The 22,504-nt window shown below is 33.1% G+C and overlaps 1 protein-coding gene across 2 annotated transcripts in view; it reads right to left on the bottom strand.

Annotated features, from left to right (window-relative positions):
• Positions 1-1,661: 1,661 nt before the first annotated feature.
• EXOC5 (exocyst complex component 5) overlaps positions 1,662-22,504 on the bottom strand; it is a 57,373-nt gene continuing 36,530 nt past the window's right edge. The window contains exons 13-19 of one of the 2 annotated variants that reach the window (XR_014242969.1): positions 15,917-16,025; positions 11,813-11,933; positions 10,551-10,637; positions 8,555-8,663; positions 8,143-8,358; positions 3,360-7,486; positions 1,662-2,564 (exon numbers count right to left, since the gene is read on the bottom strand). Coding sequence is in view for 1 of the 2 variants with exons in the window: in XM_082386537.1 (XP_082242663.1) it covers positions 7,298-7,486; positions 8,143-8,358; positions 8,555-8,663; positions 10,551-10,637; positions 11,813-11,933; positions 15,917-16,025 (831 nt within the window). In the remaining variant the exon portion in view is untranslated. Of the gene's footprint in view, positions 7,487-8,142; positions 8,359-8,554; positions 8,664-10,550; positions 10,638-11,812; positions 11,934-15,916; positions 16,026-22,504 lie in introns of both variants that reach the window. The other variant, XM_082386537.1, reaches the window with a different exon arrangement.

Raw genomic sequence — 22,504 nt, 5'->3', positions numbered from 1 at the left:
GAAACTGAGGATTAAGTACTTTGCCCATATATAGACTCCTATTTCAAACGAAGTTTATTTTAAGATGTATTAAATCCAGTCTAGATACAGACTCCTTTCTCATATAAAGTTGATCTTACTTAAATATATTTTTATTTGCTGGCCTACAAAACAATTTTATGATCATTTTTCCTTTGAATTTTATTAGTAATAAAATACCAATATCCTATTGGTATTTAGTCCTTAATGGTCAGATTTCCTTTCTCAGAATCAGTTTCTCTGATGTACTTTATCATTAATTAACAACTACTCATAGTAGCAAGGACACGTATTATAGAAAAACATATGATATGATTTCAAATTTAATTCCTTAAAATATAAGCCTCGTGTTTTTGGCATAAACACTTTACCCTTCTCGATTCAGCTTTATTAATTTGATCACTACAATAAAAGAAAATACACCAAAAAAAAATAGTTGTTTCTGAATGATGAAATTATGAGTAATTTTTATTTAGAATTTTTAAATCTTTACATGTTTTCTGTAATGACTGTTTTCATTCCCCCAACCTGTCCTAAAGCCAAAGCCTCAGAGGCTGAGTGGAGTGAGGAAGTCCCCCTCCTGCATGGGGGAAGAGAGAAATACAATATGGGGTACTGGAGCTCAAGTGAGGTGAAAAGGGTGCCACACAGTAAAGTGTATGTGCATGTAAATTTAAAACATATACATATATATACACACATAAAGCCCTAGAGCACCATCCACTGAGAAGGAGTGTGGCACCGATATCTCAATTATAAGCACATCTCATGCACAAATTGTTGTTTCTAAATACCAATTTCCACTAAAAGGCAGAGAAACAGCTGATTCCAAAGATGGGGCAGGTAAGTACAAGGTAAGTTTGGACAAACCTGTGTGCCCAAATGTAAGAAAGTACTTAAAAAATGATGGCAACTTGTCAAAGGACACAGGAGCCAACTTGAAAGGGCTCCCATTGACCAAATGTGGGATGATTTGAGATTCAAAATAAATAACAGATTATAATCCATTGACTAGAAAACCGTGAATTCATACTGATATTAATAACCTGAAATTTTGATTAGGAGCAGGATATATAAATAGCTTCAAACTACCTCCTCACAAAATACTTACAAAGGGAGGAAGTAACTTTACAGTGAAGAACCCTGATAGATAGTACCTTAAGCAAGTGATCAAAATGAGTATCATCAGAAACAGTGCACTGAAATTGTGCACTACCTCATAGGATGCAATGAGAACACAGAATTGCTTTTATAATACCCCTGCCAAAAAAGCACAACTGGAATCTATTCACAAGGAAACAGATAAATCCAAATTTAGGGACATTTTATGTAATAACTGGCTTATAATCTACAAACGTGCCAAGGGCAGTAAAAGTCAAGGAAAGACTGAGGAACCACTCCAGAGTGAAAGAAACTAGAGACACTACAATCTAAGATAACACATGATTTTGAAGTGGATCCTTATAAAACATTATTGGGACAACTGGTGAAACCTGAATGGGGTCTTAGGATTAGATGGGAGTAATATATCAATGTTAATTTCCTGATTTTGATGGTTGTATTGTGGCTATATAGGAGAATTTATTCTCTTTGGAAATACAAAAGTATTGCAGGGTGATGGGCATCACGACAGCAACTTACTCTCAAAGTGGAAAAATTTTATTTGTACAATATTTACAACCTTTCTGTAAGTTAGAGATTGTTTCGAAAATTTTTCTTTAAAAAGCAGAAAGCAAAAAAATGAATCAATAGATTCTTATTATTCTTAAAGAGCTGATAAAAGAATTCAATGATTAAAAAAACAATTTTAATGACGAAGTCTGTCCAGTTCCTGGGTCCACTGTGCACATATATGTTCTTCAAAACTGTTTTAGTTTTGTGTCATTAATTCACCCAGAAATTCTTCTCACACATGACTTTCAGAATCTTAAACACACACACATACTCACACACTCTTCCTGTTAGTTAGGACAGCGACATGTTCATAGGTGCTGTTCAGTAGAGAGAAGCTATGTGAGTTCTATTTTTATCAAACAAAAATGTTTGTAAGTATTACTATAACTTCTCCCCCTTGTGGCAAAAATTGAAAATACATTCTACTGAAGAATCCTAATATAGAGGCACTTAGTATTATTCCTTATAAAGTATTTTCACATAATTTTATGTGAATCCTCTAGCACACAGCATTTGCAAACAATATACTTAAGACGTAGTTTCACAGTTTTCTTTAGTTCAGCATTGTCCAGATTCTATTTGGATAATATTCTCTATAGCAAAAAGCTGCAGGTTTGATAGACAGCCACAACAAAATGCCAGAGTTCAAAGAAACCAAATTTACCCACAGTATAAAGATTAAAATGACAGGCAGGTAAAAAGGGATGGCCCCATTCCAAGGCACCTGCCTATTTAAGATTACAGGGGCATCAAGAAGGCTTCCTACCTCTCAAAGTTTAATCTAAAAAATCTGAAAGTCCACCACTGGAGATTAATTCCTTGGAGTTGGTTCCATCCAATCTTCAAACTTAGTTTATTAATATGAAGATACTCTGGAAGAAAGACATTTTCCTTCATTTAAGATTGCCAATGGTGAAAACAAAAGGAAGTCACTCATCTGAGTATAAATGAAACTTAATTTAACTCATTCCAGATTCTTATCCCTATTCTTAACCCTCCATACTTCTTCCTATTAAGTGACCAGTCACTGATAATTCTATGTTTTATTGACTTTCCAGTGATTATAAAGTAATTTAAGTGGTTTTTGAAAGTAAACTTAATTCCAGTTTCAGATTTTTAAATTAAAAGTGGCTCAGTTGGATACTGTCTCTTCAACACAGTAATATAAATATTAGTATCTCGGCTAAAATGAATTATTGACAATTTTAATACATGTTGCACAGTACATATTAATATAGGAAAATACATGTTAGCAGCAGCATAATGTTGACCATGTTCTAATCCATTCCACCTGCTCAAATATTAGTGAAAATAATTATATATTTGTAATGCATCACTGCTGTCTAGCGCAAATCTATGCCTTCTGAATAGATGACTTTCCTCTGAGCTTGTCTGCTGTTTGAAGTATGATTGTTATATATTCATATTTAAATTAGCTTTGTATGGTGAGGCAGACTGCAACCTTCTAAACCACTTAGAAAATGAGCAAGTATGGTTAATTACTTGTCTCTCCCCCACAAAAGTGTTATTAATCACAAGAACTGAAGTTTAGTGTTACCTCCCAGATAACTATGTTAAAGTATACAGGGCCTAGTTTAAAAATATCAATCTTGTTAAGCCCAGGGTTATCAACCCAGCTGCTTCAAAACACCAATTAAAATTCTTACTCTCTAATGTGTCAGGTTTCTCTCCTATATACACTTGAGGGTTGTTTCTCCCCTAAATTTGGAAAGAGAAAGATTGATCAGTGGTAAGAATAAAAGTTAAGAGTTAAGGCAATTTTAAAAATATTAAATATGCAATATTTGATTACATAAAAATGACTGCCTATTGCTAATACACTGAGTACATTTTTCTCCATGTTTTCACTCCAGCATTAGCCATTTAAAAACTACCAATGCACTAAATAAACAACAGAATTGGCAAACTTGTGACACTAAAATAGTCTGTTTTTGAAGGTAGAAATACTGCTTTCTTCATATCTTTCAAGGTAGAGTTGTCATTCACTCCCATGTTACAAAATATTGTACAAAATACCTGAAGTCTTTCTGTTGCAAAAATTATTACTCAAACAGTATTATGATTATGCAAAATAACTCACTGAAGAACTTTTTGATGGAAAGATTTCTAGTAGGTACACATTTAATATTCAATTAAAATTTCATGACCACTTATAAAATTTTAAAAACCAAATTTTATAAAAGTATGACCACACACCGGAGACACTACGAAAAAGTCTAACAGTAAATTAGATATTAGCCCTGTATCTCAACTTCATAATCTAAACAGTACAACGAGAACCAAATATTGGATGAAAAGAAAATTAGACTCAGCAAAACTAAGGAGCCTATCAAACAATATTTTATGTTGCATAAGGAGAATAGTGTATAGAAGATAAAGTGTGAGAAACATTCAGGTTTCTATCTGAGTCTTTTACTTAGCTGTAGAACTTGAGCAGATCTACTTAAAACTTTCTGTGCACGGGGTCTGTCAAATGGAGATAACAGTACCCTACTCCTAGGGCTCCTTTGAAACCAAATGAGATAATATATGTAAAGGGCTTAGCACAGTGCATGGAACTAAAGTCAATAAATATAGCTACACTTTATTATGCATCAAAAATTTTTAAATGCTATTTTTACTTTATGTAGAATTATTTACAGTAACAATATGGACTGGTCTTTTCCTCCAAAGTACACGACGTATTTCAGGACAGACTTCTTCAAGCAGAGAGAAGTACTACAGGGACTGAATATAGTTAAACTAATTGGATGAAAGCTCAGAATGCTTCATATGTCAAATTCTCCACTAGAAATCACTATGCTTCTAGAAAATATGTCATACTTCTGAGTCAATGGGCAATAAATGGTAATACATAGAATATTTTTGTATTAAAAAAAAAAAGTTAAACTCCCAGATCAATTCCTCATAAGAAGTATTCAGCTACTTTGGTTAGCTGTCATTTTTAATATCATAACTTATAGAAGCTAGACTTCCTTCTTAAACCTGTGTTCTGTATTTCACTTTCTGTGTTATGAAAACATAATACACTTAAGCTTTTTATCAAGTGTTTCTGCATTTCCTAAAAATGCAGTGTTTAAGAGTCTATTATCGATTTCAAAACATTATCTAAACATTGCATGTTAGCTCATGTGAAACTACGGAAAATTATAAAGATTCTCCTTATTCAAATGTTGACTAAAGTTACTGATATACAAAGTTCCATTGTCGCTACCTAAAATTTTACCATGTGCGTATGAAAAACATTTTACTTATTGACCATCTCTTTTGAGCCATATATTTTGAGCAGAATTTTGTAGTGCCCATTAATATGAAAAATACTTTCAAAATGAAATACAATGAATGCAAAGAATGCATACTGCTTTATACAACAAATTATTTTTTCTTAGAGAAAGATGATCTGTTTCTAATTTTGATTATCTAATCAAGTATTTTTCTGCTTAAAAAGGAAGATCTATGCTATGAAAAATAAGAAATCTTAAAAATTTAAATAAAAAATAATTTATAAAATTCAGTATGAGTGTCCTCAAAATGTAAAAATGGAGTGAAATAAAAAAAAAAACAATTGCAGGGAATTTGTTTATTGAGCATTAATGTTAACACTTCTAAATTAAGTAGTCACTTATGAGTTTTCTTTGTTACTGTCCTGTCAATGGACATAATGGAAAATATTGCACAGAATTCAAACATGGAAATAATAATTAACAAAATATCTAAGCAACAAATATATGTTTTACATTTAAAAAATTAATCCAAACAAAATAATTTGAAGCACTTTTCTGATTTGGAAGTCTTAAAGTGTTCTCTCATGTTTTATTTGATATTTTTTTCCCGTTTTTATTTTTTTACAAATTGACACTGTGTACAAAGAGTTCAAGTGGCCAGTAAAACTACTGCTTTAAAATTGTTGGCTTTAAGTAACAGAGGTATAATTTGAATTCACATCAGAGCTTTCTAAAACGGCAATAGTACAAGCATATGACTTTCTCTAGTATCCAAAACCTGTTCTGGCTTTCCTTTGGCTAAGAAATAGAAAACTAGACAGCCTTCTAAAGCTGCCACAATTTCCTAAAATGCTTTGATAAAAGTTGGCATACTTCATTTCTCTTGCTTACCCTGATAACACTGGGCTAAACAGAAAATGAAGAAAATTCAGTCAATAGTAACTTAAACAGTAGCTAGCTCGCTCTGGACCTGGAAGTTTTGGTAAAGTTGATGAACATTCAGAAACATATTCTTAAAATTAGTTTTCCAAAATTAGGCCAAAAAGCCTACATTAAAAGAAAAAGAAAAGTCAAGAATGAGTTGAACATTAAAGTTTACCTGTTCCTGAAGACTATGAAAAACACAATGAAAGCTGAAACACTACATATAGCTAAGAATGCATTCTCACAGAGCAAGTTTATAGCTTTTAGAGTAAAGATCTTTCTAAATTTCTGCTTGATGTTTAAAATTTTATAAGTGATTTATTATGCCACCATATTAAGCCAATTCAATTAACTACATTCAGTAGGAATCGCTTCAGAAATGCCTTGAAAAAGGTAATGACAGAAACTATAGATTTAAAAAGCAACTAGTCCTTGCAAAGTTTATCTCGAGACTTAGAATATAATGCTATCAATTCCCAATTCCTCTTAAAATAGAAGACTACCTGCATGTTTAGCCATTCCATCTTATTCCAGTTTTGCATAAAGGTAGAAATCTTAAAGGACTGTATTGTTGCTAAACACTGTCAATACTTCTCATATGTACCATTTAGACTATACCTCATTTTTTTACTTCCCTTATAATATTAAAATAATGAATAAATATGGTCCTTTAGTTAAGATCCTCCACCTTATCTTAAGCAAAATATAAAATAATTTTATTAATTTCTTGCTAGCATTGGCTTAAAAATCTGTTTACCAAATAAGAAATTGTAAACTTTTAAGTTTTTTTTTTTTACCCAGAAAGCAGATGTATTCTGATCCACTGCTAATACCTACATAAAACATTTCATCATTTTAGTTTTGTTTATAACATTTTTCTTGGAATAGTATTATTGTTGTACCTCAGAAAAATCCAATCAACCAACTACAAAAATTATGCCCAATTGTTAATTAACCTTCTGAAAGAAGCAAAAAGTTCTCTAGAAAAACCTAAAATAAACTGATTCACAATTACCAGTGCTGAAAATTGATAAATAATAATGTAGTTTTGCTGGATTTTACCCATCTTTAGTGCAAAATAGGATGGTGAAATTTCCCAATGGACTATGTTAAAGAACATGAACCAGAACACTGGTAACATCTCATTTGCCTTCTGACACCAACATTTTCCAGGATGAAAACAATGACATATAGCTTTACAGAGTTTGAAATTTATAAGTTCAAAAACGGAATTAAAATTCAACTTAAGGGAAAAGAGCAAAATATGCTTAGTAGTGTCCAAATTTCAAAAAAATCTCAAGGGTAAGTATGGCTGCTGTTTTTCTAAACAGTCATCATTTTTCAATAAAATGTTGGCTGTATCATAAGAAACCGCCTGTGCTTTCTATCAACCAAGGCCTGCTGAAGTACAACACACTGCCCTTGTAAATTCAACCTCAGCTGAAATGTCGAGCAAGGCGGGCAGATCTATAGTCAGCACGAAGTTGTACGAAGGAGTGAAGAATGTTCTTGTCCAGATTAGCAAGTTGTTCTCCTGAGCAGACTTGCTTTAAATTATCTGGGTTTACTACCAGAAGATTGCAAAGTGCATGCAGAGTATCAAAAAGCTGTAATACCAGAGGAATCTGAATTGAGATAAGAGAAGGAAAAAAATAACATTGAAACAAAATAATGTTTAGTTTTACAATCAGTTTGTAAATTCTTCTCACTTACGTACTGTTATTCAGGACTTAACTAATGTTGGAGAGTTCAACGTTAGAATTTTTTAAAGTTCCTTAGGTGTTAAAACTCAAATATTTCACACATTATAAAACTCACTATAATCTTTTTGAAAAGATTCATATTATGCCAATTTTCTTAAATAGTAATAATCATTTATACTTTTGTAAACTAGAATTAGTTATCATTGATTTACCAGGTTTCTTAAATAATTTAAACATTACGGGAAACTGATTTCAGAGAGATGTACATGAAGAAAGAACATATTTTCCTGATATCTGATATATGCAGCATTAGTCATGCGCGTTATTTAATAAGGTCATTCGGACTATGGAATTGAAATACGGCCTTGTCTAAAATAAAGCTCAAAGCAAAAATATGTTAATATTGAGAATATGACTGCAACAATACTTTTTCAGTTAGGAAATGTTATATCTGTCTCACTACAATGTCAACAAAAGTTATAAACTTTTCACTAATGATTATAAGTCAGTACACATTTTTTATGATCTGACTTATGTTCTTGAACCTATTTACAAGTTTGATATTTGTGAATACATACCTTGAAGTCTTTGGCACACTTCCTATATTCAGCAACATCACAAATTGCTAACATGCCACCCATACAACTATAGGAATATTGTTGAAGATGCTCATAAATAAGTCGATGAAAACGTACTCCAAGTTCCATCAAAACTGTATCCACATTCTTCCCATCCATGGAATTTTTAATCTTCTCTACTTGTTTTCTTACATAAGCACAGACTTTAACACAGGCCTGTAAAAATTTTTTCTATACTTATTACATAGAAATGTGTATCAGCTTAGCTAAGGAGAAAATACATATAGTTTCTTATTAATCTCTAAGTATAAAAGAAAAAAACTTGGAGCATAATAACATACATCAATGAAATGTTAACAAAAGTACAAACAAAGCAGATATTCTTACTAGCATACTGAATCATTTTACTCACATTAGTATACTGAATCAAAACATTGTTTTCATCTTCTGGCTTAAAATCTGTTTTCTTTTGTTCTGCAGCCAAGATATGCTTCATTTGTCCAATCATACAATTTAATGTCCTAGAGAATTGAGAACACCATGTATTTGATCCATTTAATTTACTTTATATTTACTTTTATTTATATTATTTATAACAAATTAAATTTAAATTATTTAATTTCATGTCACCATGAGACTATTTTACTATGGGTATACTTTAGATTTTAAAAAAGTAAATTCTAGGTCTTGACATCAAAGACCTCTTAGTTTTATTAGCTTCCTGCTCAAAACACAGGGCAAAGATTCATTTGCCCATTACTCTATTTAAGGAAATCTTAAAGATCTTAGAAGACTGTCACTAATTTGTTTCCTTAACAACTATATTTGGAGAATGCTTAGGAAGGCAGTAAGATAGAGGGGCTTATGAGGAATGGCCAAAGTTTAGAAGAACAGGTGAGAAGAACCCGAGTTTCGCAGTCTAAGGACAAGCAGGAGGCTGAACAAGTGGTACTGAAGACCCAGTTGAGAAATGAGAGTATGTGTTTGTAATGGCACGAATAATGTTTGAGTTACGTGGTATTCTCCAACAGCAATCAGCCATACGGTTATGGGAATAAAAGAGTCTGCATTAATCCAGATTTTAGGATCTGTAAGATAATTATGGTTAAAGGAAATAAATTTTAGGGTAATTACGAGGGAGTAACTAAAGAGATGGACCAAGCAATCTAAGCACAACAATGAATAAAATAAAGCTGGGAAAGGATAATAGATTGGCAAAAGACAAAGATATTAAGGGCTAGAGTTCCTGTAACTAACTTATATTCAAATATGTTTTCTTGAATAGAAGAGAAAGGAGTAGAATTACAGTAAATAAAAATATGCCCAAACCTAGTAGCATGGGCTTTAGAATTTGAGTCCCAAATATCCAGCATTAGATCTTGAGCAAACTACCTCATTTCTTTAAGCTTTCATTTCCTCACCTGTAAAATGGGAATAGTATTTCCTACTTAAATAAACGAAATTATACAGGTAAAGATCCTTGTACTGTGCCCGGCACATAGCAAATTCTTGATAAATATTGAGTTGGCCAAAAAGTTCGTTCGGGTTTTTCATGTTACAAAAACCCGAACGAACTTTCTGGCCAAACCAAATAGTAGCTATTGTCATCATCAATAAATAAATGCCCACCATCATCTCAAAAGACAGAGATCCACTGCTCCATATTATGAACAGGTAATTAACTACAATACACATTACAAAAATTTTTTGAATGTAGAGTCTGCATTCACTTAATGGAAGTTACTTTTAGAAAATCAGTATATTTATTTAAAGCATTTCAGATATTAGCGTGACAGTTCTAACTGAAAATAAAATCCTCTATGTTACATACCATTTTTAAGGAGTTTGGAGAGAGAGAGAGGGAGAGCGAGAGGGTGAGTGCACACACGCATGTGTGTGTGTGTGTAGGAGGGGGCATTTACAAAAAAAGATTTTAAATAGAATCTGCTTTAAAAGTAAGTCTAAACATACTGACTTCCATAAATAATAAACCTGGAAGCCAATAAAAACAACATTCTAATAAAGATGAAAGCAATACGTAAAAATAAAATCAAATGTTATAGCAGGATGGTGGAATTAAAATAGACTTTTTTCTTCTCTGAAAATCATTTTCATGTTGTTACAATGGTGTTTTTACAATTTAAAAAAAATGCAAGAGATAGCACAGGGAGATCAGCTCGGTGCTTTGTGACCACCTAGAGGGGTGGGATAGGGAGGGTGGGAGCAAGATGCAAGAGGGAGAGGATATGGGGATATAAGTATACATAGAACTGATTTACTTTGTTATACAGTAGAAACTAACACAACACTGTAAAGCAATTATACTCCAATAAAGATGTTAAAAAAATTTAAAAATAAAAAAACACAACAAAAAAAATGCAAGAGAAATAGTAAAACTAACAACTTGCCTGTCAATGCCAGTATCTAATTTCATCTCCATCTGTTCAATTATTTCTTTTTTCTTCTGAAGGCATTCAGATAACTTAGGAGAAGAGCTATTGAACGTTTAAAGGGGGAAAAAGATCACATTAGTAGCCTTACAATTCTAACAGTTTTTCATAGGCATATGTGTATTGCTATATACCTACACACACACACACATTATTTTAATTTGCTCACCAATCCAAGAAGCATATAAATAGTAAAGTAATTATTTAGTATTCACTATGCCCAATTCATTACAATACTCACGCTAGGAAAAATTAACCAGTTAAAAGAGAAGGAAGAGGAGGATTTAGATTTATTACTTTCATCTGTGAGGAGACATCCCTTTAGAATATAAACATGTGATTTAGAAATTCTGAAATTATTTGGTTTCCTTTTTAATTAAATTTCTGGTATATCAGTAAGAAAAATCACAAAGTCTTGAGAATACAGCAAATTATAATAATTAAAATTTGGAGACTAACACCCAATTCAATTGTATTTAGCTTTCCTATATTAAAAAAAACGAAAAACAAAACCAACTTGGTAGCCATATTTACCTTCTGAATATTACCTAAATGTCAAAAAACACCCAAAATATTAAAGAATATGCAACCCTAATAATTACGTGAATTCTTTGTTATGTGACATTAGAGCTCTTTAAAAAGTAAATTTCCTTTCAAAATGTGATTCAGGGATCACAAGTAATCTTTATCTTTGAGATCGTTTCTAGACTAATTATTTCTTGGCATATCAACGTTTATACAAAATGTCTAGAATTGTATCTTCTATATGAATATTCTTCCTCTTTAATTATAGTACTACACATACAATTTTAAAAAGCATGTTCACATATACACTACCTTATTTAATCCTCACATGCTTTAAAAGTTCACATAAATTGATAGGAAGATATAAACTAAACCTTATTTAATGCCTCATCAAAACCTGTCCTATTGATCTCACAAAATTGTTATTGTACATCTTTTTATTATAATAAGTGGGAACAAGCTAGAAGTTGTCTTTCATATCAGATTTAGGTTTCTGACACATTCAGTAAACTAAAATTAATACCACAGAAGGAAAACAGGAAGGCAAGGAAGAGGAAAAGGGCTTTTACTTATTTCACACCCTCCTGTTCCTGTTTGATGTTTTAACGAACATCTATTACTTTTAAATTTTAACAAGAAGTAGAGTATTATAATATTCATTGAAACACCAATGAAAATCAGACAATTTGACTAACCTTATTAGTGGCATAAGGTGATCATTAAACTGCTTGTCAAAAAGATGAAAAACAGTATTGGCCTGGTGCACAACATCCAAAAAATAGAGATTTGCATTCCTAGAATCCGAAGAAGGAATTCCTAAAGTTGGAAGGCATGTATATGTTAGAATCATATTAAAGAAATTCATGTAAGCAACAGAAAAAAGAATGTGGTTTTATATATACAACATGCATAAAAGTAACTGCTGTTTCATTAAATCAGCAATAATTTTTGTGGACAGAAGAGTAAAATTAAACTTGTTAATAATTTGATAAAATTCATCCAACGTTTTTACGTCCAAATTTTCACTATCTACTCAAGTCTTCATTATTTGCGGAGATAAATAAAAAATAAATAAATCAATAAATGAATCGTCTTGGACTATACCTTCTCCTTCCCTTTCCTGCCCTCCTATGCCCAATGATTCACATGAGCCATGAATACACTTCTACCATTTTTCTTATAACCAGGCCTCATTACCTTTGATAACAGTTAAAATAATTTTCTTATTAGTATCCTGGTTCAAATCTCCTTATCTTTGATGCTATATATTGTTGCCATAATAATGTATTTAACATATTTCACTCACCATGTTCTCTACTATTTCCTCAAAAATAATTCAAAGTCTCCTCACTGTCAACATAATAAATTCCAGATTTTCAGCACTGTATTCAAGCCACTTCACACTCTGACCCCAAAACAGACAGCTGATCTCTCCAGATTTCAGTTTCCTCTTTTGTTAAGAGAGTAATAGTTAAACTCTAAAAGTCCCTACTAACCACAGACATTTATGTTTCTAGCTAAAGTTCAAAGACATAAGGGGCTAGGAAAAATACTCACAGAAAATGAGAAAACAGAAGTTTAATACCTAGAGTTCTTTACAGGAGGAGGATTTTTTTTCAAAGTTTTAAAAATGGAAAACAAAGGTGTTTTATTTTCCCATAAACGACAAAATCACCAATTGATAAGAAAATTAAAGGCTCCAACACAAATTTACAAGAGAAAAAAATAAAGTCAATACACATGTAGAAAATACTAATCCTTGCTATTAATGAAAGACATGAAAAGGCAATAGTGATGTGTGTTTTTAACCACTAAATTATTAAAGTGTTTAAAGAATATTCAGTGGTGTGCAGAAAAGCTGGTATAATCATACATGCCAATAGCAGTATAGATTAGTGGGAAAAAACCACTTAGGAAAATAGTTTATACGTATAAAAAAAAAGACTCTGACAAGTACAGGTTTCTGGTAACTGACTGTACTGCTGAACTGAATGATTAAGCATTTTCAGAACTCTGATGAAAAACTGATGAACTCATAAAAGTGCTAACAAAAGATCAAGATGAAAAAAAACAATTCATTACATGGGACTGAGTGAACTGATGAGGATGAGTATAATTTTTGTGACTTTCTGTCTGAATTTAAAAAAAAAAAAATCCCACAAGGACTCAGAGGCAAAGAATATACAAATCAATTTTCACTGCAAAGTAAAGGACCTGTTACAGTGGAGGATTACTGGGCTGAATGTCAATATTATGACATAGTATGAGTGTGTTTCATGTTTGGTAATTGCAATCATTGTTGCTTTTGTTGTGGTCATCCATGTACAATGCTTGTTGTCAGTCTATTTATCTCTTGTAAAAATAAAATACAGTGTGTGTGTGTGTGAAAAAAAAAAAAAATTTTTTTAATTTGCAATATGCTTTGATCTGGTAATTTCACTTCCAGAATTTTATCCAAAGAAAATAATTCAAAATAAGGAAAACACTTTAAGCTCTACAATGTTCATTGTAGCATTATTTATACTACTAAATTGCTGAAAAGATCCAAGATGTCTAATAATAGGGAGTGGTTAACTTTATAATATATATGCATGACAGAATTTTATAAAATCATTAGAAATAATAGCAGTATGTACTAACTAAATAGCTGCATGGAAAATGTTTATGAGTATAAGGGACATTCTCATCCTACCAGGAAATTTTCTAAGCCCTTCCAAATTATGAATACTGCTATTAAAATGAAGAAGCTAGGCTTCCATACTAGCTAAAGAACAACTCTTTCATACCATATAGAATCAAATTCATGTTACTTTTTTATTATCTTCTTTAATCTTCACATCTTTGAGGTGGATATTATTATCCCAATAAAAATTACCACATTAGCTTATTTGTAAATGGCAAATGTTAAATACTTGATGTCAAGTTTCTGCTGTATGGGGTGGAGGTGGGGGGGGGAAGCAGGCTACAAATGCTTATCTACGTCCTGCAGGTTAAAAAAAAAAAAAAAAGGGTAAGAATAAACCACAAGGTTACTGAATTATGGGTAATTTTGCTTCAACCTTAGAAAATTTATGGAATGATGTTATATACAGTCAAACATTTTTGAGCATGTGCTATGTGCTTTCTAGGTGCTAGCCTATAATGGCAATTAGGACAGATAAGATTCCTAAGACAGGTAAGATTCCCGTGAAGTTCACTATTCAAGAGAACTTACATGCTGTTCTACTTAAAATACTCTTTCTCCAAATACTCAATTTACTCCTTCACTTCATTCAGCTCTCTGGTTCATGTCTCCTCAGAGAGGCCTTTTCTGACCAGCCTTTCTAAAAAAACCCTCTGCCCCTGAATTCCCTATCCTACCTCCCATTACTATTCTCTATTCCTTACTCAATTTTATTTTTATTCATTGCACTTACTAGTCATTTGTCTATCTTTTCCACAAGAATGTAAGCTGCATGAGTACAAGGGTAAGGACTTAAGCATGTGTCCAATGAATGAATTCTGGTGAGTGAGGCAGATATTAACAAATGAAAATTTCATTGTAACAAGTGCTATGAAAAAAGTTAATTCAATGATGAAATAATGCATAACTAGGCTGGGAAAGGGGTGTCACTTTTTAGCTAAGTCGATCAGCAAAGGCCTAAGAAGGTAGCACTTTAGCTAAGATCAGACGGGTGAAAAGCCAGACATGAGAAGAGTGAAGGAAAAGGATTGGGGGGTAGGGAGATACCAAGTGCAAAGAACCTGAGTGAGGAAAATGAATGAAGGCCAAAGGGGCTGGGGTAGTAAGGGGAAATGCAACATGAGATGAAGATGAATATATAAGAGGAGGCCAGATCAAAAGCTATACTTTCATGAAGAGTTTCTTGTTGTTTTTCCCCTAAGAGTAACAGGAAACCACTAAAGGGTCTTAACCAAGAAATTTTAAGACCCTTGAATTTATAACATAACTGTTACATGGAGTCAGTTATTTGGAAAGGTAAGAATGTACACAAAGAGACCAGTTAGGAATGGATAGAGATGATGATCTTTAAATCAGGGTGGCATCAGCGGAAATGGAGAAAAGGAGACGAATTTGAGTTATGTTTGGCAGTATACAGACAGGATTTGCTGATAGACTGGCTATCAGGTTTGATGAAAAGGAGAATTATGATAACTCCGGGGTTTGGGCCTTGAGCAAACAGTAAATAGTAATGCCTTTTAAAGACATGAAAAGAAGGGGAAAGGAAGAAGTTTAGGTGGAAGATAAAGAGTTTCATTTGGCATATATTAAATTTGAGATGCACACAGAACAGGTGAGAGAGGTCAAGGAGGCAACTGAATTAATGGGACTGTAATTTAGGGAAGAAGTCATTATTATCGTATTAATACCAGTAAACCCAGAAGACCAAAAATAAAAGAAAAAATTTTATATGAATCTACTCCTCTCCAGGCTTATTTTGAAAAGGCTTACTTTCCTTTCTAAATCTTACTTTACTCAACTGTCTCAACCAGAATTGCTGTCACTTCCATTTCTGCTCCTTTGGCATTTCATAGCTTACAGCACTGTGTTACATTCTTCCATACACTGTAGTGACTTATGTAGCCCTGGTCAATGTAAGCAATATGAGAACTGTGTCTTTCTATAGCTTCTAGTATCTGACAAATCCTTGTTACAGAAGCTCAAAAAGCATTTCATTGCACTGAACTGCTTTTGACAGATAGAGTTGAATATATATAAAACAACATTATGCATAAAGTTTAACCGAATAGGATCAAAGGAATTTAACACGAAGTATAACACAAATAAATATACTTACCAGCAAGTCCTGTTTCCAAGGCATAATCAATATGTTCAATACATAAAAATTCCACAAGAATGGTAAAAATTCTAAAGGCATTCCTTGGTAAATCAGAAGGATCAGAGAGCTTTAAAAACAAAAACCAAATATATCACTCCTCAAGTTTACCTTTTAAAAAAGGCAATACTTTTTTTTTTTTTTAGCAATCAACTTTGTATAAGACATAGTCAGTATTCAGGTATCAAAATGATAACTTAAAACTCTTCCTGCCCACCCAAAATGCCTTTCTCATGTACATACAGTTACAATGCTCCGTGTTTGTCTACAACTCTCCTGGCTTAGACTAGATCAATGTTTTTCTGACCTGGATTGTAACCTATTAGTGGATTGTGACAAGAAAGAAAGAGAGAAAAGAAGAGAGAACCAATAGAAAATAATGTCTAAAGTACACATTAAAACCAAATATGTTTTAATGAAATAAACACTTACAAACATAACATACACACACACATAAATACATATAAAAAATGTACACTCAACTGCCATGTAAAGTGCCTTTCTTATTGTGAGTCACAGTAAAAGAATTCTGAGAGCCACCAAATGAACAAATGCTATTCTAGTAAAACTCAGAACAAAAAGGATTCTTTATTTTATTGGAGGGTAGGGATGGGAAGTCAATAACAGACACACTATAAAATACGACAGGCTCAAATCCCACCTTCATCACTTCTTGGTTGAGTGAACCCTTGAGATGTTATTTAACCCCACCAAGCCTCAATTTCTTCATCTGTAAGGTAGGAATAATATTAATAGTACTTATATCCTAGCCTTGAGGTGAAAATAAAGTATGAAAATGCATGTAAGGTATTTTTAGCTCAGTGTTTGGCATATAATAAGTTCACAATAATAAATTTTCATTTTGATGTTGAGGTTGCTGCTGCTGATTAACTACTTAGTAAAGGAATTATTAGTAATTATGCTGAGAAAATTAAATCCCTCTTTAAAAGTTAGAAAATTACCTCTCAACTTCTTATAACTGCTTCCTATATTATTTATCAATTGATTGTTGCCTATTTGTAGTCTCCATCTGTGATCCACTCTCAGAGTAATGGGCACTGAAGTGCATAACCCACTTTAAATTCCCTAAATCTCTACTGATTATAAATACTAATTTGGTATTACTCAATTCCCTTCCTGGTCTTCTTAATACAACCCTAACCTTTACCCTTCTCATCAGTCTCTCTACCACAACCCTCACCTCCCTTCTTTGCTCACTGATGCTTAACAAATGCCCTTAGCAAGTCACAAAGAATAAATTTAATTTTTCACATTCCTCCTCTCTACATCTGTACATTCATGCATAACTCATTGAAGAGGTAGACTGAAAATGTGTAAGGATATGGAAGACATAAACAACACTGTTAATCAACTGGACCTAACTGACATTCATAGAATACTCTATCCAACAACATCAGGATATACATTTTCTTTAAGTATTCATAAAACACTTACCAAGATGGATCATATTCTGGGCTAAAAAACAAGTCTCGATAAATTTAAAATGGATTCATATCACACAAAGTATGTCCTCTAACCACAACGAAATCAAATTTAAATCAATAACAGAAAGACATCTAAAAAATCCCCTAATATCTGGAAATGAAATAACATACTTCTAAGCCACTCTTGGGCCAAAAGAAATCAAAAGGGAAATTTAAAAGTATTTGAACTGAATGAAAATAAATACAACAAATTAAAATTTGTGGTATGCAGCTAAAGCAGTACCTTAAAGGGAAATTTATAAGACTAAATGTCTATATTAGAAAATAAGAAAGGTCTCTAATCAATGTCTCACCTCCACCTTAAAAAACTAGAAAAAGAAGGGCAAATGAAACCCAAGTAAGCAGAAGGAAAAGAAGTAATAAAGAGTGGAAATCAATGAAATACAAAACAGAAAACAGAAAAATCAATGATACCAAAAGCTGATTCTCTGGGGAAACCAATAAAACTGATAAACCTCCAGCCAGAATGATCACACACAAAAAAATACCAATCATCAAAAATGAATAGGAGACGTCACTATAGATACTACAAACGTTAAAAAGATAATAAGCTACTATATATAAACAACAAGGTCCTACTGTAAAGCAGAGGGAACTATATTCAATATCTTATAATAACCTATATTGAAAAAGAATATATATATTATATATATTATGTATATATAACTGAATCACTTTGCTATACACCAGAAACTAACACAACATTGTAAACAAATTATACTTCAATTAAAAATCACACACACGGACACACACACAAAATCAATTGACCATAAAAAAAAGGATAATAAGGCAACACCATGAACATCTTAATCCCAATAAATTCAACAATTTGTGTGAAATATACAAATCTTAAAAGACACAAACCACCAAAGCTCACTTAAAAAGAAACAAGTAACTAAAATAGCTCCATATCTACTAGAGAAGTTAATTTGTAGTTTAAAACCCTCACAAAGTTAAAAACTGCAGGCCCAAATGACTTCACTGGTGAGTTCTACCAAATATTTAAGGAAAATATAACACCAATTTTCATAAACTCTTCCAGAATATTGAAGAGGAAGGAACACTTTCCAACTTATTCTATGAGGCAAACATTACCCTGATACCAAAACTACACAAAGACGTTACGAGAAAAAAAATATGTATACGTCAATATCCCTCTTGAAGGCAAACACAAAAATTCTTAACAAAAGTTTAGCAAACCTAATCCAACCATACATAAATAGGATAATACATTATGACCAATGGGGTTTATCAAAGGAATGCAAGGTTAACATTTGGAAATCAATCAATGTAATCCACCACATTAACAGAACAACAACAAAAAAAGCATTTGACAAAGTCTAACATCTAATCCTTATAAAAACACCCAGAAAACTAGGAATAAAAGAATTTCATCAATCTGATAAACAGCACCTATGAAAAACAAATGGGACCTAATTAAACTTAAAAGATTTTGCACAGCAAAGGAAACCATAAACAAAACTAAAAGACAACCTACAGAATGGGAGAAAATATTTACAAATGATTCGACTGCCAAGGGATTAATTTCCAAAATATACAAACAGCTCATAAAGCTCAATATCAAAAAAACAAACAACCTAATCAAAACATGGGCAGATGACCTAAATAGACATTTCTCCAAAGAAGACATACAGATGGCCAAGAGGCACATGAAAAGATCCTCGACATCGCTAATTATTAGAGAAAGGCAAATCAAAACTACAATGAGGTATCACCTCACACCAGTCAGAATGGCCATCATCAGTCTATACATAATGCTGGAGAGGGTGTGGAGAAAAGGAAACCCTCCTACACTGTCGGTGGGAATGTAAATTGGTAAATGTAAATTGCAGCCACTATGGAGAACAGTATGGAGGTTCCTTAAAAAAACTAAAAATAGAATTACCATATGATCCAGCAATCCCACTACTGGGCATATATCCAGATAAAACTATAATTCAAAAAGTTACATGCACCCCTATGTACATAGCAGCACTATTTACAATAGCAAGACATGGAAACAACCTAAATGTCCATTGACAGATAAATGGATAAAGATGTGGTGTGTGTGTGTGTGTGTGTGTGTGTATAAATTTATATATACAGGGGCTTCCCTGGTGGCACAGTGGTTGAGAATCTGCCTGCTAATTCAGGGGACACGGGTTTGAGCCCTGGGCTGGGAAGATCCCACGTGCCGCGGAACAACTAGGCCTGTGAGCCACAACTACTGAGCCTGTGCGTCTGGAGCCTGTGCTCCACAACAAAAGAGGCCACGACAGTGAGAGGCCTGCGCACCACGATGAAGAGTGGCCCCTGCTTGCCGCAACTAGAGAAAGCCCTTGCACAGAAACGAAGACCCAACATAGCCAAAAATAAATAATTAATTAATTAATTAAAAAAATTATATATACATATATATATAATGGAATATTACTTAGCCATAAAAAAGAAGGAAATAATGCCATTTGCAACATGTATGGACCTAGAGACTATCATAGTAAGTGAAGTAAGCCAGACAAAGACAAATCTCATATGATATACCTTATATATGGAATCTAAAAGAAAAAGAAACGACACAAATGAACTTATTTCCAAAACAGAAAGAGACTCACAGACACAGAAAACAAACTTATGGTTACGCAAAGGGGAAAGCGGGATGCGAGAGGGATAAATCAGGAGGCTGGGATTAACATATACACACTACTATGTATAAAACAGATAACCAACAAGGACCTGCTGTATAGCACAGGGAACTATACTCAATATTATGTGATAACCTATAAGGTTACATATTTATATGTATACATATGTATGTATACATATTGCTTTGCTGTACACCTGAAAGTTACATGATATTGTAAATCAACTATATGTCAATAGGGGCTTCCGTGGTGGTGCAGTGGTCAAGAATCCACCTGCCAGTGCAAGGGACATGGGTTCAAGCCCTGGTCTGGGAAGATCCCACATGCCACGGAGCAACCAAGCCCATGCGCCACAACTACTGAGCCTGAGCTCTAGAGCCCTCGAGCCACAACTACTGAAGCCCGCGCACCTAGAGCTCATGCTCCACAACAAGAGAAGCCACCACAATGAGAAGCCTGTGCACCTCAACGAAGAGTAGCCCCTGCTTGCCACAACTAGAGAAAGCTCATGCACAGCAACGAAGACCCAACACAGCCATAAATAAATAAATAAATAAATAAATAAATAAATAAATAAAACCTATACGTCAATAAAAAAAATTTAAAAAAAAGAAAAACCTACAGTTAGCATCATATTAATGATAAAGACAAGAATAATGCAGGGTATAGGGAGAGTGGGAGGGAAATGCAAGAGGGAGGGGATATGCAGATATATGTATATGTATAGCTGATTCACTTTATTATACAGCTGAAACTAACACAACAGTGTAAAGCAATTATACTCCAATAAAGATGTTTAAAAAAAATTTTAAAAACAAACAAACAAACAAAAAGAATAATGCAAGGTGTATGCTCTCGCCATTTATAGTCAGCATTGTATTGGAGGTTCTCACCAGGGCAATAAGGCAAGAGACAAAACAACAGGCATCTATATTGAAAGGAATAAGTAAAACTGACTTTATTGGCAGAAAACATGATATTCTATACAGAAAATCCTGAGGAATCTACAAAAAATGCTATTAGAATAAGTGAGTTTAGTCAGGTTGCAGGTACAAAATCAACATATAAAAATCAACTGTATTTGAGAACTCAATATTGCTAAGATGTCAATTCTCCACAAACAGAACTATATAGATTCAAAGCAATCCCAGTCAAAATCCCAAACTATTTTTTTCCCCAGAAACTGACAAATTATTAGACTTACATGAAAACGCTTTCTATGGTAATGTTAGAGGACTCACACTACCTGATTAAAGATTTACAGTTACAGTGATCAAAACAGTGTAATATTAAACTTCCAGAAGAAAACATAGGCAGTACGCTCTTTTCCAGAAGAAAACATAGGCAGTACGTAGGTCTTAGCAATATTTTTTTGGATCCGTCTCCTCAGGAAAGGGAAACAAAAGCAAAAATAAACAAACGGGACACAATCCAACTTAAAAGCTTTTGCACAACGAAGGAAACCATCAACAAAACAAAAAGGCAACATACTGAATGGGAAAAGATATTTGCAAATGATATGCAAGATAATGGGTTAATATCCAAGATATATAAAAAACTCATACAACTCAATATCAAAAACAAAAAACCTGATTAAAAAATGGGCAGAGAATCTGAACAGACATTTTTCCAAAGGAGACAAACAGATGGCCAACAGGCAGATGAAAAGATGCTCAACATCACTGATCATCAGAGAAATGCAAATCAAAACCACAATGAGATACCACATCACACCTCATACAGAAAGGCTATCAAGTCTACAAACAACAAATGTTGGCAAGGATGTGGAGAAAAAGAACCCTGTACAATGTTAGTAGGAATGTAAACATTCCTAGTGGCACAGCCACTATGAAAAACAGTATGGAGGTTCCTCAAAAAACTGAAAATAGAACTACCATATGACCCAGCAATTCCATACCTGGGTATATATCCGAAAAAAAACAAAAACACTAATTCCAAAAGATACATGCACCCCAATATTCAGAGCAGCATTATTTACAATTGCCAAGATATAGAAGCAACCTAAGTGTCCATCAGCAGATGAAGGGATAAAGAAGATGTGGTATATATATACAATGGAATACTACTCAGCCATAAAAACAAAAAGAAATTTTGCCATTTGCAGCAACATGGATGGACTTGGAGGGCATTATGCTAAGTGAAATAAGTCATACAGAAAAAGACAAATACTGTATGATATCACTTATATGTGGAATCTAAAAAAATGCAACAAACTAGTGAATACAACAAAAAATAAGCAGACTCACAGATGCAGAGAACAAACTAGTGGTTACAGAGCAGGGGGGCAGGGGGCAATGTAAGGGTTGGGGAGTGGCAGGTAGAAACCACTGGGTGTAAGATAGGCTCGAGGTATTGTACAATGTGGGGAATATAGCCAGTAT

This window comes from Balaenoptera borealis, assembly GCF_965194805.1.
Source record: "Balaenoptera borealis genome assembly, chromosome: 3".
NCBI lineage: Eukaryota > Metazoa > Chordata > Mammalia > Artiodactyla > Balaenopteridae > Balaenoptera > Balaenoptera borealis.
Note: the sequence above shows the minus strand (reverse complement) of the source record. Positions and strands in the feature narration are given on the sequence as shown.